At 49.1% G+C, this 17439-nt stretch overlaps 1 protein-coding gene across 2 annotated transcripts in view; it reads left to right on the forward strand.

Annotated features, from left to right (window-relative positions):
• Eya2 (EYA transcriptional coactivator and phosphatase 2) overlaps positions 1-17439 on the forward strand; it is a 164492-nt gene that overhangs the window by 63109 nt on the left and 83944 nt on the right. For both annotated transcript variants that reach the window (XM_034496514.2, XM_076930237.1), the window contains exons 2-4: positions 4162-4262; positions 14594-14639; positions 16678-16820. In XM_034496514.2, the coding sequence (XP_034352405.1) occupies positions 4172-4262; positions 14594-14639; positions 16678-16820 (280 nt within the window). In that variant the 5' untranslated portion in view covers positions 4162-4171. The remainder of the gene's footprint in view (positions 1-4161; positions 4263-14593; positions 14640-16677; positions 16821-17439) is intronic.

The raw sequence follows: 17439 nt of genomic DNA on the forward strand, positions 1-17439 counted from the left end.
TCAGAGTGCAGACTGGAGATAAAAAGTTTAACCAGGGTCAGGTAGGAAATGAGGGTAAGAAGGAAAAGTCTGATCCAATGGAAAGAAGTTGGTTGCTAAGTAAATCTACTAAGTATAGATTTCTTCCTTCTGTGTTTTAAACTGGCACTGGATTTTGTATAGCCAGGCAGACTTTGAACTTACTGTGTAGCCAAGGATAGCCTTGAACTCTGTGTGTGTGTGTGTGTGTGTGTGTGTGTGTGTGTGTGTGTGTGTGTGTGTGTGTTGGGGGGGGGGAGGACCCAAGAACAACCTGGAGTGTTGTTCTTGGACAGCAGCCTTGCATTTTGAGACAGTCTTTCTCACTGGGGCCTGGGGCTCAACAATTAGGCTACGCTGTTTGGCCAGGGATCCTCCTGTTTCTGTCTTCCCAACACTGGGATCACAAGTGTGTGCCCCCATGCCCAGGATTTGAACTCAGGTCCTCAAACACGGGAAGCCCTTTACTAACTGAGTCACCTTCCCAACTTTCTTGTCCCTCGCTCTTCCTTCCAGCAGGTGTTAATGGGGTGACAAAGTGACAGGATTCTGTGTTGGGTCCTAAGGGGAAAAGAAAATTGATTTCCAAGCCACCGACAGCTTAGGTGGAGGTCCACATAAAATCCACCAAGCACTTATCACTCTCCTTCTGTCCCACAGCAGACGCTTGGTCACACACCCACCGGAGCGTAAAATCTGCAAGGGCCGCTCACTATAAAGCTAGCACGCTCTGAGGAGCGCCAGCAGAACTGCATACAATTTCTAAGTCATGTGACAGACTGCAAGGGACCCTCTGCTGTCTCCTGAAAATATCTATGCTTAGGCTTTTCAGTGCAAACATCTGTTGGGACCTGAAAAAAAATTATAAATAGGGAAAAGGGAGGGTGGGGGCAGAGTGGACAAGAGTCAAACAGGGTAGAGTTTGTGGCAGACACCAGCCCTGGGCCTTGATCACCTTGGGCTTGGTTGGCTCTTTGGCCCCAGCTGGTGGTTGCCAAGCAAAATCATGGAGCTAGCCCTTGTCTCCAAGAGAAGGCAAGAACTTGGATTGTCACCCGGTGTTGTCTTGGATTAAGCTCTTCTGGTCACTTCTATGAGTTTTAAGTACCAGAGAGAGAGAGTAATTCATGCAGTTTTTAAGCTGGGTTTGGCAGTTTCACTAGCAGCCCTGGCCTCTGATAGCCACACCCAGAGACAGCAAGGAGACATTTGGAGGCCAAGGTTTTTACATCATCTTAAAAATAAATAAATAAATAAAGTTATTCCCTGACACCCTGAAGAAGGAAATGGGGGTTCAATGTGAATTTCTGTCACCTACAATCAGACGAAAGATTCAAAGTCTGCTGCTGCAGAGGGCACAATTCACCCTGCAGGACTGAAGGAAGGAGCTATCCAAACCCCCTCCCTGTGGCAATTTGGGAACAAGGAGACAGACTCTCAGGATGCCTGTGTATGTGGGAACATTAAGACAATACTTAACCTCTTTGTGAAAAGTCCCAAATGCCCATTGATTTCTGTGAGAGTCTCTCACCAGTTTCAAAACTTTAGATACAGTACTTTCAGGCTAGGGGCATGGTTCAGTGGGTTAAGGTCCTGCTGACAGGCATAAGGACATGGGTTCGAATCCCCAACACCCATATCAAAAGCTGGACATTGTGGCACATAGCTGTAACCCCAATGCCTTGGGGAAGAGACCAGATGATCTGAGGGCTTATGGAGCATGGCCAAAACAGCCAGCTTTAGACTCCAAGAGAGACGCTGTCTAGAAAAATTGATGGAGAGACGGGCCTGAGAGAAGCCATCTGAAGTCAATCTATGTTTCCTATGAGTACCTGCTTGGGTGAGATTCTGTCTGTCTGTCTGTCTGTCTGTCTGTCTATCTATCTATCTACCTATCTATCTATTATCTATCTATCTATTATCTATCTATCATCTATGTTTATCTATCTATCATCTATCTATCTATCATCTATATCTATCTATCTATCTATCTATCTATCTATCTCTTACACACACACACACACACACACACACTTTAAAAGCCTGCCTCAGGCCTACAAAAGTATATAGTAAACTGTAGAACACTGGTACATCCACAACCTTGCTTGCAGACTAAATCACTGTTGGTAAGTGTTTTTCTTCCCCAGACATTAAATATCTTCAGCTTTGAGGGGGGCCCCCCGACACAGCCTCTCTTAGAAGGACTGCCCGGAGGTTAAACTGTAACTGTAACCATGCGCGTGACAGTGGGTTACAGCCTGTTGGAATTTTACCCACAGACACTCACATTTCAGTTTTATATCATATTCACATGTTGGGGAATGCTGCCCTTCTTTTGATTTTTTTTTTCTTAACTCTTTAAAAATGTACAAACGTGGGCCGGGACCAAGGTTCAGCAGTAGAGCGTACTTGCTTGACACCGCCAAAGCCCTGGGCCCAGTCTCTAACGCTGCAAAGAAAGAAACGTGAAAACTTTGAAAGCTACTCTTAGCTCACAGGTTGGAGTAGGAGCTAGCCTGGAGCTAGCCTAGGCTAAGGGGTCACTGTTCAGTTAGAAATCTTCAACTGAAGTAACTGATCCAGCTGAATTCCCAGGGCCCACTGCTTACAGCCCCAGCTCTTCCCTCCTGAGAGAGAATGTTACCATTCCTATTCATCATGCTGTCTTCTTTTTTTCAGTCTTAAAATAATTATTTGCATTTGTATATAGAGTATGTACAGGTGTCCCCCAAAGAGGCCAGAGAGAGTTAAATCCCTGGAACTGACTGTTGGCTGAGCCTCTGATGGAGGTTCTGAGAACCAAACCTGGGTCCTCAACAAGAACAGTATGCACTCCCAAGCCCTGAGCCTTCTCTCTGGCTCACGCTGCTGTCCTTCGATCTCACGCACATTAACAGCGAACAATCCTGGTTTGTGTGTTTGGCGCATCATAGACTTGGCATCTTCACATGGATACCCTTCTGCCTCTTTGCTGGACTGTGGCCATCGATCGCCATGCTGCGTGGGCTCCCACTCAGTTCTTGTTACGGCTGCCTGCACAGTCTTATCTGAGCATGCTGTCTGTACCGGCCCAGTCTTGTGGTGCACATAGGTGCTTGGGCGGCTGCCTCGAGCTTGTCCCTTCCACACCTTGCTTCCTAACCTGCAGCGTGGTCTTGTCAGGGAGGCCTCTTGATGGTTTCTAACTTTTACACTTACTCAAGTCAGCAGTATCAGAACTAGAGAGAGCTGAATCCACGGTGTTCCTGTGGCAAATCTAGTCCATGGTCACTGTGTGTCCTGGCCATGGTGCATCTCATCAGTGAAGTGGTACCTGGCCATGCCCAGGATGGCCTCAGCTAGTGAGATGCTCAGTAAGTGTAGCCTCTCACTGTCTGTGGCAGTCAGCTGTGAGTGTTGTGAGCTGAAGTCTAGGCCATTGAGTGTGGCTACTCCACACTCATACTGTGAGTGTTAGCAGGGAGTTACATTCCCCAGTCATAGCAGGTAAGAACTTAGGAGCAACTGGAACCCAATGTCTCACATGTGTAAGGCAATTGCCTGCCTCACCCCTCGCTAGCCCTCCTGTTACTTATCATTTTGTGGCAGAGGCTCACAAAGTTCCCCAGGCTGGCCTTGAACTTTTGATTCTTCAACCTCGGCATCCCAAGCAGTTGAGATTAGAGATCGGCACCAGGCCGAATTCTAAAGGCACATGTGAAACACTATGGCTGTCATCTGTGTCCTTTTCCACCCATGCAAAGCCAACTCCAAGTGCCCTCCACCAGCCCCTCTAGTCTCTGGAAGTCAGAATACCAATCCTCTCCTCCCCCCCCCCCATTACCCCTTACTCTCCTGAGAAGTCTCCCCAGTTCAAGGGCAATCCAGAGCAGAGACCAAAGCGCAATAGTTCTGAGAAGAAAATTCGGATCACAGGAGTCATTTTAAATGAGTGGGTGTGCTCCTTCTCTCTCTAGGGCAAGAACTTCATTTCCATTTGACAAAAAAAAAAGTTTGTGAATTTGTATAATATGGAATCTATTAGAAGGTTGGGAATAAGTAATCAGCTTTTAATATTTACATACTTAGGGGAAGAAATCTGACTCATTAGCAAGCATGCATGAAGAATGAATACATTTTACATTTCCCTTTGTCTCCACTCAGGTACAAGGCAATGTTAGAAGTGGTGATCTCACCCAGCCTCGCAGCAAGCAGTGACTGGAGCGAGCACCGTGCTGCCGTGGGGGCGCTGAGTGACAGAGAAGGTAGGCCTCTGTGAAAGTTTGGCTGCGTGGGTTAAGAAGGCTTTGTTTATTCGTGACAGACTAAGGGACCCATGGTACCATTCCCAGAACCTACCACTCACATTGATGATTCTAGAAGAGAACCAATGTGCACATGGATCACAGTCCTGTCCATCACTCAAGGGACAGGTAGACGTGGTCATGACCTGAGCTGCCCTTCTTGGTCCCTGATTCCAGAAGATCTCAACATTGCTGTGAAGGACCGTAGCATTTGGTGCATTTCTGGCTACCTAAGGCATCGTCTGCTGGGTCTCCGGCTATTTTCCTTACCTTTCTCCTGACACCCCCTCTCCCAATAGCAGTCTTGTTCACAAGATCCCCAAAGAAGAACTTGTCTACCTGCTGCTTTCAGGTTGGGTTGAAGTCAAGGAAGCAGAAGAAAGTTTAAGCTGTTGAGAAAATTATTGGCAAATGATGCTGCCAGACTAGTTTTCTCCAGAACAATCTGACCTTTTGTTTGCTCTGCCGGGATTGTCTGCCTTCCTGGTAGAGCTTGGGGTGCACAGAAGGCATTAAGCTATCTTGCTGAAGCAGTAGGCTTAACCCTTTCCCCGGTGCTATGCTGAGGGATTTGCTGCCAGTGGTATCCTCAGACCCGGGCTTGCCTTTTCTCTTTTATGGTCTCTGTGTGATGCTGGATCGTGGAACAGGAAAGCTTACAGGACTGTCCCAAGCAATCAGCAGGTCATGTGTCCATTACAAAGCAACATCACACAGGACATTTTGAGAGTAAATCCTGGCTTCTCTGAGTAATTATCTTGTCATCAAGACTATGACATTGCCCCTTCCTGCTTCATGAAGCTAGACAACCCTGTTCAAAATCTCACCGCAAAGGTGTGGGCTCAGAGAACAGGACTGGATGGCAGAGTGCACCTAGCAGTTCTCCTGGCATCCACAAGCATCTGTACAAATGACCCTCTTTGAGGGTTTAAAAGGAATTACCAGCCCGGCTCAAAGATCTTCACCATTTTCTTTCTGGGTAGAGGCCCAGGCTAGTTTCAAACTATGCCTCAGTCTGCTTGGACTGAGTCAGCATGAAAAGGGTCTGGGCCATGGGTGTGGAGCATCCGGGTCTCACTCCCAGCCCAGACATGGCCCAGCCAGGCAATCTTTTCTCAGTTTCCTCCTCTGTCAAATGGGCCATGACAATGACCCACTCTGTAGAGTGCTATACAGAGGATTAAATGAGGTTATGGTGTGTGGCAAGTCTAGCCCTGGCCCACCCCGGCATGGTCAATGATTAACGTAGACCATTGTCACCCTCTGAATCAAATAACCACAGGGATCAGAGGCAGGTGGCAGGCTGGCCCTGAGTGTGCATTAGTTTGGTCTTCCTGGTATGTTGTGCAAAGATGATGACTTTGTGAAAACTGGGGAGCATCTGCATCAAATTCTACTTTCCTTTGAGGTGCTGAATCCTTCAGCTACAAGAGATCTGCCTTCCCACCTGCCCACCATCCCTTAGATGAGTCCCTGCTCCTCCCTTTCATCTTTGATGCTCCTGAGATCTGGCTCTGTATCGGGCCCTTCCTCATCTCTAGTTCCAAGAAATGCTGACATTACCACAGAACAGGGTCACTTGGGAATGTATTTCTAGTCCAGTCCTATGAATCTGGCTTCCTCCTCCCTTCCTTCTCTATCACCACCACAGAAAACACTTGGTGGTCATTTTGAATCGCGGACCTGAGGGTGCGGCTCGGTGGTAGAGCACCTGCCTCAAAGTGAAGCGCCGAGAGCATAGCTCAGCAGTGTGGCACTTGTCTAGAGTCCACCAGTGATGGTGCTTCATTCCTGCATATGCCTTTAAATCCCCTTCCTATGTAGTACATAGCTCAGCTCCTGGATTATAGATGAACTTCAGAATTATGGATGGATGGATGGATGGATAAATGGATGAATGGATAGATGGATGGATGGGAGGATGCATGGATGCATGGATGCAGGAATGGATGCAGAGATGGATGTATAGATGGCTGCAGGGATGGATGGCTGCATGGATGGATGATGGACCGATGAATAAGTAGGTTGGTAGATGTGATCATGGGTGAATAGAGAAATGGATGAATAAATGATTGGTAGATGATTGGTGGATGGATAGATAGATGATTGATAGATGGACGGGTGGATAGATAGACAGATCGGTAGATGGATGGATGAGTGAGTAGCTAGGAGGTTGGGTAGATATATGGGTGAGTAGTTGGGTAGATGGGTGAGTGGTTGTGCACTTTGAAACACGGATGCAGACAGTGGTGCTGGGAGATGAGCTAATTTCAGGTCAGTATTAACTTTGAACCATTAGCAAAGTTGTCCTCATGTCCCCTGCCCAGTTTGTCCTCATGTCCCCTACCCAGTTTGTTGCCTCCCTAAGGTTCGGGTCATTGCAGCCCCCTCTTGGATTCTCCTCTAGTCTTGTCTCTGTTGTCGTGATAAAACCCTCTGACCAAAGTGACTTGGGGGAGAAAAGAGTTTCTTTGGCTTGTATTTCTAGGCCACAGTCCACCACTGAGGGCTGTCAGGGCAATAACTCAAAGCAGGAGCTTGAAGCAGAAACCACAGAGGAGCACGCTGCTCTCTGGCTCGCTCGGAGACTCATGCTTGCCAGGTTTCTTGTCTTAATATTCATTTGTCACATAGACATTGGAATAATGCTTCATGCACCTTTGTTTTCTCATTACCTATGCTTTTAATTATAAACTAACCAACCTCCCCATCAACACCCCCACCCCTCTCCGAGCTGCCTTGTGTATCATAGTCCTTGTATGTACCAAAGCCCGTACTGAACTGAGTTCTGGTTGTAAAAGATTTGTCCTTGCGTTTGCCTTCGCTGGTTTTGCCCACCAGTTGGACATATGTGCTATCAGCCAGCTTTCTTATATAACCCAGGAGCACCGGCCTATGGATGGTGACACCCATAGTGGCTTGGGCCCATTGATTAATCATCAGTCTCCCAAAAGACATTCCCACAGGCCAGTCTGGACAATTCCATGGTGTCAACTGAGACTTTTCTCTCAGTTGACTCCAGGCTATGTCAAGGTAGAAATTAAAGCTAATGAAGACCTCTACCTCTTACCAATTTGACCCAAATCATATCACTTCTAAGCCATAACCTTTCAATCCTTTGTCCCCAACGCTTCATGTTAATATTATATTATAAAATATTATATTATATTATATTATAAAATAAAATACAACTTTCAACACTTTAAAAGTCCGAGGTCCTTTGTAAAATCCTAAGTCTCTTAACTGTGAGCCTCAACAAAATTAAATAAATAAACAAACAAACAAGTTATAAACTTTCTTATCCCACAAGGAAAGACAAAAGCAAAACTAAAATCCAGAAGTGCGAGACTGAATTCTATAGCTCAATGTATGACATCTGGAGCTCATCCGTGATCTTCTGGACTCCAAGAGCCGTGGTCGGCCTCACTTCCCAGCTCTGCCATTCCTGGCACACAAAGCTTGTCTTGTAGTCCGAGATCAGCTCCACCACTCGTGTTTCTGTCCTTGGTAGACATCCCACACATGCACCATCTGTGATGTGAAGGCTGCACCTTCACCAGTGGCCTCTCTTGGCCTTTCTTCAGAAACGCAAACGGTGCAACCCATTGTCAGGTTTCATGCTTGCCACGACTCCTTTAATCCTGTAGCTTTCATACCTTTAAAACCGGAACCACAGGGGAGACGCTTATGTGTTGTCAAGTTCAGGTGTCACTTGAACATTAGCTTCTGGGTACAGCCCTGAGGAAATCCTTTCCATTGTCCTAATGAAGCACGGAAAGAATTTTACCTCAATAAGCTGGTCTCATTAATCCCGGCTGATTCTTCGACCCTGGCTGAAAGCAACCACAGGTTCTTAATTCAAAATATCACACAAATGGCAAAGATAGAAATTACCTCCTTCTAAAACCTCACAAGCCAGGCCGCCACAGTCCACATTTCTTTCTGCATTCTTGGTGTCTGAGCTCCCAGAAAGCATTCCATCAATCTCTAAACACTTAATCGTTTTTCCCAGCTTAAATTCCAAAACCCTCCACAGTCCCGCAACAGAATACCCCAAAGGCGTAAAGCCCACACGCTTAACTGCATCACAACAACATCCTGGTGCTAATTTCCACCTTCTCTACTTTTCGGTGGTTAAACACTCTATAACCAAAAGCAACTTCAGAGAGGAAACAGGTTCTTTGACTTACACAATGCATGTGACAGTGTATCCTGGAGGGCCATCAGGGTGAGGACCTGAAGCAGAAGCCATGAAGCCACACTGCTCGGTGACTCACTCTCTGGCTCCGTCCTAGGCTCATGCTTGGCTGACTTGCTTATACAGCAAGAGATCATCTGCTTAGGGATTGTCATCCATGATGAGGTGTATCCTCCTACATCAGTTAAGTCCCCTACTGGCACGCTCACAAGCCGTCGGATCTAGGCAATTCCTGAATCGAAGGCCTTTCTCGCAGATGATTGTAACTTGTGTCGAGATGACAGTTAATGCTAACCGATTCTTTCAGGGATAAAACAGGTAACACTTAGGTGAGCTCACTGCCCCCAGCTTGCAATAGCCACTTGGCAAAGCCACTCTGTCCCTTCCTTCACTCCTGCTCAAGTGATAGTCGGATCTGCATTATGTCCTGCCTTCTGGAAGGAAGAGGTCAAAGTTCTGGATACTAAGAAGGCAAGTGGAAGATTCCTCTTTTAAAACTCAAGCGCGTCTTTGAAAAGCTTTAAACATAATTCCATCAAGGGACATGAACCTGCGCAGCTCTCTGACTCTCCTCCCCCTCCTGCCTCAGACTGGGCTTTTCAGTTTTACTCTGGCCAGCTCCAGCCTGAGGCTGGTCTGGCTGGATGCTGATCCAAGAAACCCAATCTACTTTGTGTTCCTTCTCTGTGCATCCTGAGCATCGGTACCTCTGAGATGCTCAGACATCCTGGATGTTCCAGCTCCCACCCTAGAAACAAGGGTGCCAACTGCTGGGGATTCCACCATGCCTCACACCGGAGAGCAGGAGCCCAGGTTTCACTGTTTACACCCTCACCAGACTGAGATCTGGCGGCCTCTTGCTATGCCTACTGCTACAAAGGAGAAAAGCAACAACTTCTAAATGAATTCACTTTCAAGCGAGCAACTCAAACCAGCTTCAGAAAATTTTGGCTTGCATCCCCTCGTTATGCTCCTAGCATGCATTAAAATCAACTTGGGAGTGCATATTTATGACCCCCTAAAGCATACTCTGAGACTGTTCCCCACTCACCTCTGCCCTCAGCAACACCACTGTGAGGAGCAAATGAGGTGTCTGTTAAAGTGCCCCCATGCGAGAAGACACTGAGGCACACTTCTGGGCTCCTAACACTGCTCTTTCTGGTTGCGAGTGATGCCAGTGACACACTTGGGGAAGACGAGTGGGTGCATCTTGTTGACACATACACACCTGAGACATCTCTCTGACATCAGAAGTCATCTCGACTCACTGAAGATCAGTTTAGACTAAGCCCGGGGCCTCAGTCGCGCTGTGTGCCAGTAGTGACTGCTTTCAGAGTCCTTAGTTTGGCAGCATCTCTGTGAGGATGGTTAAAGGCGTACTGATGTCAAATGAGCTCTCAGAAGAAAATGGCTGCTGAGGCGGGGAGAGGTTTCAAAGATAGAAGCAGCTGGAGCTGGCACTTGGTAGCCTGGACTTCTGCAGATACAGGCTGTTGTTGCTCCATGCTTCAGATGAGAAAAGTGAGCCTCAAAAAAAAAAAATGGTGGGCACAGTGCCACACAGTTGGGGTACACAGAGGCGAGATTTAACATCAAACCTGAACACATGAGCCCCACCTGCTTTCTTAGGAAAGAACATGAAGCCAGCTGACTTGTCAACTTGGCTCACAGTGAATGCTAAGTACTGAGTGCATGCGTGAATGAATACTGGGTGTGTCCTTCACACAAGCTCATACAATGCACACGCGTGCGCGCGCACACACACACACACACACACACACACACACACACACAGACTCCTCCTGTCGTTTTTACATATGAAAGCTGGGCCTTGCTCTGGAGAGATGGCTCAGTGGTTAAGAGCACACACTGCTGTTGCAGAGAACCTGAGTCCAGTTGCCAACACCCAAACCAAGTAGCTCACTGTGGCCTGTTACTCCAGTCCCAGGGGACCTGATGCCCTCTTTTGTCTTATGCATCCACTTCCCTCACAGACTAACAGGCAAACACACACACACACACACACACACACACACACACGCTCGCGCGACCAAACACATACATACATACCACAGTACACCATTCTCTCTCTCTCTCTCTCTCTCTCTCTCTCTCTCTCTCTCTCTCTCTCTTAAAGAAAAAAGACAGAAGTAGTAAGATGGGCACCTCAGGGGAAGGGGAGAAGGGCACCCCAAGCATCACTGAGGCTGCCTGCATCGTCTCCTATAGGACTGTCACAGCATTGCCTGCTCTTCCAGCAGTCACCCTGGGGCTAGCCTCATCCACAGTGACCCTCTATCAAGCCACTTCCTGAGCATTTGGCTGCAACAAATACAGAGTGACCATTGATCCACATTCTTCCCAGAGACCAGCAGTCACAGATCAGCAGGAGCACAGCAGTCACAGACAGCAGGAGCATGGCAGTCACAGACAGGAAGAGCACAGCAGTCACAGATAAGAAGGAGCACAGCAGTCACAGACAGGAGGAGCATGGCAGTCACAGACAGCAGGAGCACAGCAGTCACAGACAGGAGGAGCACAGCAGTCACAGACAGCAGGAGCACAGCAGTCACAGACAGCAGGAGCACAGCAGTCACAGATCAGCAGGAGCACAGCAGTCACAGACAGGAGGAGCACAGCAGTCACAGACAGAGGAGCACAGCAGTCACAGATCAGCAGGAGCACGGCAGTCACAGATCAGCAGGAGCACAGCAGTCACAGACAGGAGGAGCACGGCAGTCACAGACAGGAGGAGCACGGCAGTCACAGACAGGAGGAGCACAGCAGTCACAGATCAGCAGGAGCACAGCAGTCACAGACAGGAGGAGCATGGCAGTCACAGACAGGAGGAGCACAGCAGTCACAGACAGCAGGAGCACAGCAGTCACAGACAGCAGGAACACAGCAATCACAGACAGGAGGAGCACGGCAGTCACAGATCAGCAGGAGCACAGCAGTCACAGACAGGAGGAGCACAGCAGTCACTGATCAGCAGGAGCACAGCAGTCACAGACAGAGGAGCACAGCAGTCACAGACAGCAGGAGCACAGCAGTCACAGACAGCAGGAGCACAGCAGTCACAGATCAGCAGGAGCACAGCAGTCACAGACAGCAGGAGCACAGCAGTCACAGACAGCAGGAGCACAGCAGTCACTGATCAGCAGGAGCACAGCAGTCACAGACAGCAGGAGCACAACAGTCACTGATCAGCAGGAGCACAGCAGTCACAGACAGCAGGAGCACAGCAGTCACAGACAGCAGGAGCACAGCAGTCACAGATCAGCAGGAGCACGGCAGTCACAGATCAGCAGGAGCACGGCAGTCACAGACAGGAGGAGCACAGCAGTCACAGATCAGCAGGAGCACAGCAGTCACAGACAGGAGGAGCATGGCAGTCACACCAAAGGCTCTGCTCCATCCCTGGGGAAGGCCTGGCCACTCACTGTCCTGCACAACCCAGAATCTCTAACCTTCGTGGAGTCTCACAGCAGCCCTACACCCACAGACACGGGCCAACTTTCAGTGAAATCTGTGCCATCCTAGCCAGGAGGGAAAGGGTAAAGGGGTCTGCCCACCTTCTGGGTCCTCATTGTGTCCCTGGAGGGCAAGTTTAAATGTGATACAGGAGGAAAGAGTTAAAGGCTCTCTTCAAGAGCCCAGTGTGCTGAGGAAAACCACTCTGCCTCCCAGCTCTTTCCCCCCTGGCTGGGTGGTGACCGGAAGTGTGAAGAGCAGTAGAGAGGGGAGGCCTGGCTGCGTGGGGAGGGGGGAGGCAGGTGGCTGAAGGGTTCAGGAAGGGGGTGGAAGCAAGAAAACCTGAACAATGCGGCCATGCCAAACACTACGTGGCAACTGGAAGGAAAGATACTTCAGATGCCTGGGACAGCCAGCTAACAGGAGCCCATAGGAATATCTCCGTGGGTTCCATTTTAGTGAGCATTTGCATATTTATTAAGGAAAACATGACAAGTGTTTAATTCAATGACTTCTGAATTTTCTCTGCACACTCGAGCTTTTGCCAACAGTGAGGCTGACTGCTTCAGACACAAGTGAGAGAAGAGAAAGGGGGCCATGTGGGGCCCACCTGAGGCAAAGGCCTCAGGATCAGGGGAAGTGTCAGGAGGCACCAAGTGAATGCCGGAACTTTCCCTGACACCAAACCAATCCTGCTCTGACCTTTTTGGGTTTTTAAGTGTGGTGTGTAAGAAGTATATCTTATGCCATAACTCAATGCGTGTGTATGAACACACACCCCCCCTCGCATCCATAAGTAGAGTGAAGCTGAACTTAGAGTCTTACCATGATCAGTGCATGCTGGCAGTCTGTGCAGTCATGTAGACAGTTCTATGTATCTGACTGAGCTCAGTTGTGACTCTAGACAAAGTTCAAGGAGACTCAGCAGAGTTGGGGGTGGGGCGGGCTTGACTTACATGATCAGGCTCACGTATCTCTTGGTTTCAGGTGCAGATGTACTCCATTATGGAGCTTCTGGACAGAGGGTGGAAGGAAGATGGCTTTGCCTGCCTCGTGGTCCTATAGCAAGAATTAAACAAGATCCCATGTCTAAGCCATTACCACTAGGCCTGGTCCACAGTCAACTCCTAAGGGAATACTTACTGCGGTTACACTGCTGGCTGTCTCTTGGCTTGTAGTGTCATGGTTGAGACAGACTGCAGGGCTGGGCATCTGGGATTCAGATCATAGGCCCTTGGTTAATCACCCTCCAGCCTCTGGCTCTTCACCTGGGGATTAAAATCATCAATGCAGAGAAAGCGATTAGCAGGAAGCTTGGCACACAGGGAATGCTGGGTAAAAAATGGATGTCATCTCACACGTACATGTGGAAGAAGTTTCTGAGTCTGGAAGTGGAGGAGGCTGCCAGGTTCCAGACTGAAGTGAGGGAGTTGGAGAGAGGCTCAGAGTCAGCGGACTTGAAGAGGAACTGGGTGAATGGGGACATCCTGTCCCCTTCCAGAATTCATCCGGGCTGGTTGAGGATATGGAATAGTGTTGTTTGAGATGATGAGGCACAAAAATGCCCTCCAGAGAACCATCCAGATCAATTATGACATAGAAAAAGCTCTCCCTGCTAAGCCTGTCACCTTCCATTGTCACCAGTGGTAGCTGAACAGCAGGTGTCCAGGAACATAGGACATTTGTGCCCAAATTTCAGGGGTGAGAAGTGTGTTCCTTGAATGAGCTGGAGCCAGCCTGACCTGAACCTGACCAATTAGAATTGGAGGAGGAATAGGAAGGTGATGTCATCAGATGATATCTGGGCTGGAGAGGTGGTTCAGGCTGTAAAGTGCTTACTGCATAAGGGTGAGGACCTGAATCTAACCCCCAGAATCTCTGTAAACGTCCTGGGCATGGTGTCTGCTGCATTTGTAATCCCAGCACTGGACACGTGGAAACAGGAGCCTCCCTTGGGACTTGTTGGGTAGGCAGCCTACTGGCACGTCCCAGGCCAATGGCAAACTGCATCTCAAAAACCAAATGCAAGGAATGACACATGGGGTTGTCCTCTGGTCTCTGTAAGTGTGCACACTTGCACCTGCACAACAAGGAGGGGAGAGGGAAGGGTAAGGGGGAAAACAGGAGGGAGCCGGTATGGGGAGGGGAGGAAGAGGAGGAGAGGAAAAGAAAGAGAAAGAAGAGACAGAGAAGCAAGAAAAGGAGGAGAAAGGAGGGGAGGAGGAGGGAGAAGGAAGAAGGGAAATGGAAGGAGAGAACAAGGAAAAGTCCTGTGGTTAGAGCTAGCCTGAACCTTTATGCTGTAGCTCTTGGTTGCCTCCTGTGATCATGTGACCTCCCTGGCATATACTTTTTGCCTCCGTCTCCCCATCTGTGCAGCATGCAGAGCGTGGATTCCACATGAGGTTCCTAGACACTCTGTGTGTTTTCTGTGCCTGCCTTCCTGCAGTACCTGCAGAGCAGGTATACCCAGAGCCCAGGGAAAGGAGAGCACTTCAGTGCTTTACCTCCGAGAAGCTTGTGTGGTGGAGAAAGCCCTCAGCAACAACTCTCTTCAAGCTCTGTTCGGAGCCATAGGTGGTGCCTCAGTAGCTAAACCTGTGTTTCTTTCTCTCCCCAGGCATCTCCAGATCGGCCGCTCTGAGTGTGCCTCAGCTCTTTGCAAAGTGAGTACTCTGGTCAGGCCCCTTTTTTTCTTACTTATTATTTCTTCAGAAGGTGGAGGCTGGGGTGGGGGTTGAGGGTGCTCTGGAACTGATTTGACAAATAAGAATGCTGGTATGGAAACAGCTAGATGGCCTAGCACAAATAGCCTGATTGCCTGAACCTCAGTTTCCCTATCTAGGAAACGGGACCATTGAGTGACCGGTCCCACAAAGTACAGATGAGTTGTTTAGAATGGGCTCTTTCAGCCGGGCAGTGGTGGCACACGCCTTTTAATCCCAGCACTTGGGAGGCAGAGGCAGGCGGATTTCTGAGTTCGAGGCCAGCCTGGTCTACAAAGTGAGTCCCAGGACAACCAGGGCTACACAGAGAAGCCCTGTCTCGAAAAACCAAAAAAAAAAAAAAAAAAGAATGGGCTTTTTTCGTGTTCTCCGTCTGCTCTAGTCTTCTTTCTGGACTTTGCTTTTTTACCATTCTTTCCTTTTCCTGTTTAGACTCCTCCCCCTCCTCTTCTTCCTCCCCTGCCTCTGGCTCCCCTCTTCTCTTCCTGCTGTCTCCCTGTCTCCTACACCATCGCCCTATTGCCACTCACTCCATCTGTCCCTTGGTCCTTTCTTCAGCTCCAACATTCACCTGAGATTCCTCAGTCCCAAAGTCCATGTGAGCCCGGGGGTGAGAGAGGAGAGGGCATAGCCCTGTCTCAGAAAGGCTCTAGTGAGGAGATAGAGAATCCTCAGGTTAGACCTGGCCAGATGGAGCCCTACCAGGATTCCAGAGATCTCTCCCTCTGAATGCCACAGAGGAGCCCTGGTGGAGGCATTGGCCTAGGCTGCTTCTCTCTCAGGAAGACATTGTAGCACTGGCAGCCGCCGAGCTCAGTAAAGCCTCCTGGACTGTTTCTTCCAGTAAGAGAGCCACTTCCTTTCTCTGGGAGTGTGTGTGTGTGTGTGTGTGTGTGTGTGTGTGTGTGTGTGTTACCCATGGGGGATGTGTAGGGTGTGTAGAATAATGAGGTGTGTGTATGTGTATGTGTGATATGATGTGGGAGGATGGGATGTGTGTGTGTGGTGTGGTAGGGTTGTAAGGCCTGTGGGATGTGTGGGACATGGGTGTGCACATGTATGTGCTCCTGTGAGTGTGTGCATGTGTGAATGCAGGCACATTGGTGTGGAGGTCAGAGGTCAACATTAGCTGTCTCCCTCAGTCACTCTCCACCTAATTTTTTGAGACAGAGTCTCTCACTGAGCTTCTCTCATGCTGGAATGGTGGGTGTAGTGCAGACAGTCTAGTGACAGTCACATAGAGTCCAGATGACGGTGGAGATACAGGCATGGTCTCTTACATCAGTAACTCCGGTGCTGGGCATATGGCGTCAGGAAGATCCCTGGAGCTCATTGGTCAGCCAGGCCAGCCAAACAAGAGAGCCCTGAGTTTAGGGGAGACACTCAAAACTAAGTCTCAAAAACTAAGGTGGGGAGTGACAACAGAAGATACTGGGTGTCAACCTGCTGCCTCCATGCGTGTGCAGGCGTCTGTGCACAGCATCTCACAGGTGTATACGCAAAGATGGATAATCAGGCTGGCCACAGTAATGGGCAAACATGAAGAGCTCCACAACAAAGGTTTTATGTTTCCCATGTGAAGTCTGATGTGGAGCTGGTAGAACTCTCTAGAAGGCTTCCCTGTGCTGGCCAGCGCAGGGATCCAGCATCCCTGGGTTATAGCTTTGATACTGCGACGACATCTCCGTTTCTACCCAAAGAGAGGGAAAGGAGGGCTGGTCACAGGCCATGGTTTACAACACATCTGCCCACATCTTGTTAGAGGGAGCTCTGACCTGCAGTAGAATCTGGCAACACTGAAGATGGCAAACACATCTTGGTTCCCAGGGAAAACAAGAACAAGATGAAATGTGAGGTATGGGATGATGCCTTTGCTCTGGGAAGCACGATGCCTGAGGAAAATGGTATTGATCTCAGGATCCAAGGAATGAGATGCTGGACTGGACTGGGAGACTTAACCATCTCTCCTTCCCCCCAGGTCTCACCCTTGTGTCACTCCTGGTCAGTCCTCTGCAGCCATGGCAGCCTATGGCCAGACACAGTACAGCACAGGCATCCAGCAGGCACCACCCTATACGACGTACCCACCTCCAGCGCAAGCCTATGGAATCCCCCCTTACAGTGAGTACCAAGCGAGCCCTTCCTTGCAACCCCTAGCAGCCCCAACATTGTGGTGGCTTCATGCCTCAGTGCAGGATGATACATGTATCTGGATTAATTTTAGTGTGGGAGTAAAGAGGGGAGAGCATGGCCAAAGAATGGCACAGATTTTTCCCGACTGTCAGGAGGCCTCTTTCAATTTCAAGAATCAGAACCCTAACCCATGTTGGTTTCAGAAAAATGAGACATTAGTGACTCATGTACTATCATATCTGGGATGCAACTGGCATCAGGTACAGCTGGATCCAGGTGCTCCAGTGCCATCGTGGGCATCTGATGTCACGTCTTGGGCTCAGTGCATAAGCCCGACAATCTGAGTTTAATCACTGGCAGCCACTAAGGGTAGAAGGAAAATAACCTGATTCTACAAGCCATCCTCCAGCTGCCACGTGTGCACACATACATGCATCACCTACAGTGAGCTCGTGGGAAGCTTGATTCGTTTTTGTGTGCTTTCTTCTGAGTGGCCTTCGCTCCTACAGAGTGGTCTCCATGTGGTGACACAGACAGTACCTGTCAACTCTGGTCTTTGAAAGTCAGAGAGTTCCCGCTCTCAGCACTTCCCAAAGGAGCACGTGTT

The sequence above is a fragment of the Arvicanthis niloticus genome, chromosome 2 (genome assembly GCF_011762505.2).
Source record: "Arvicanthis niloticus isolate mArvNil1 chromosome 2, mArvNil1.pat.X, whole genome shotgun sequence".
Taxonomy (NCBI): Eukaryota; Metazoa; Chordata; class Mammalia; order Rodentia; family Muridae; genus Arvicanthis; species Arvicanthis niloticus.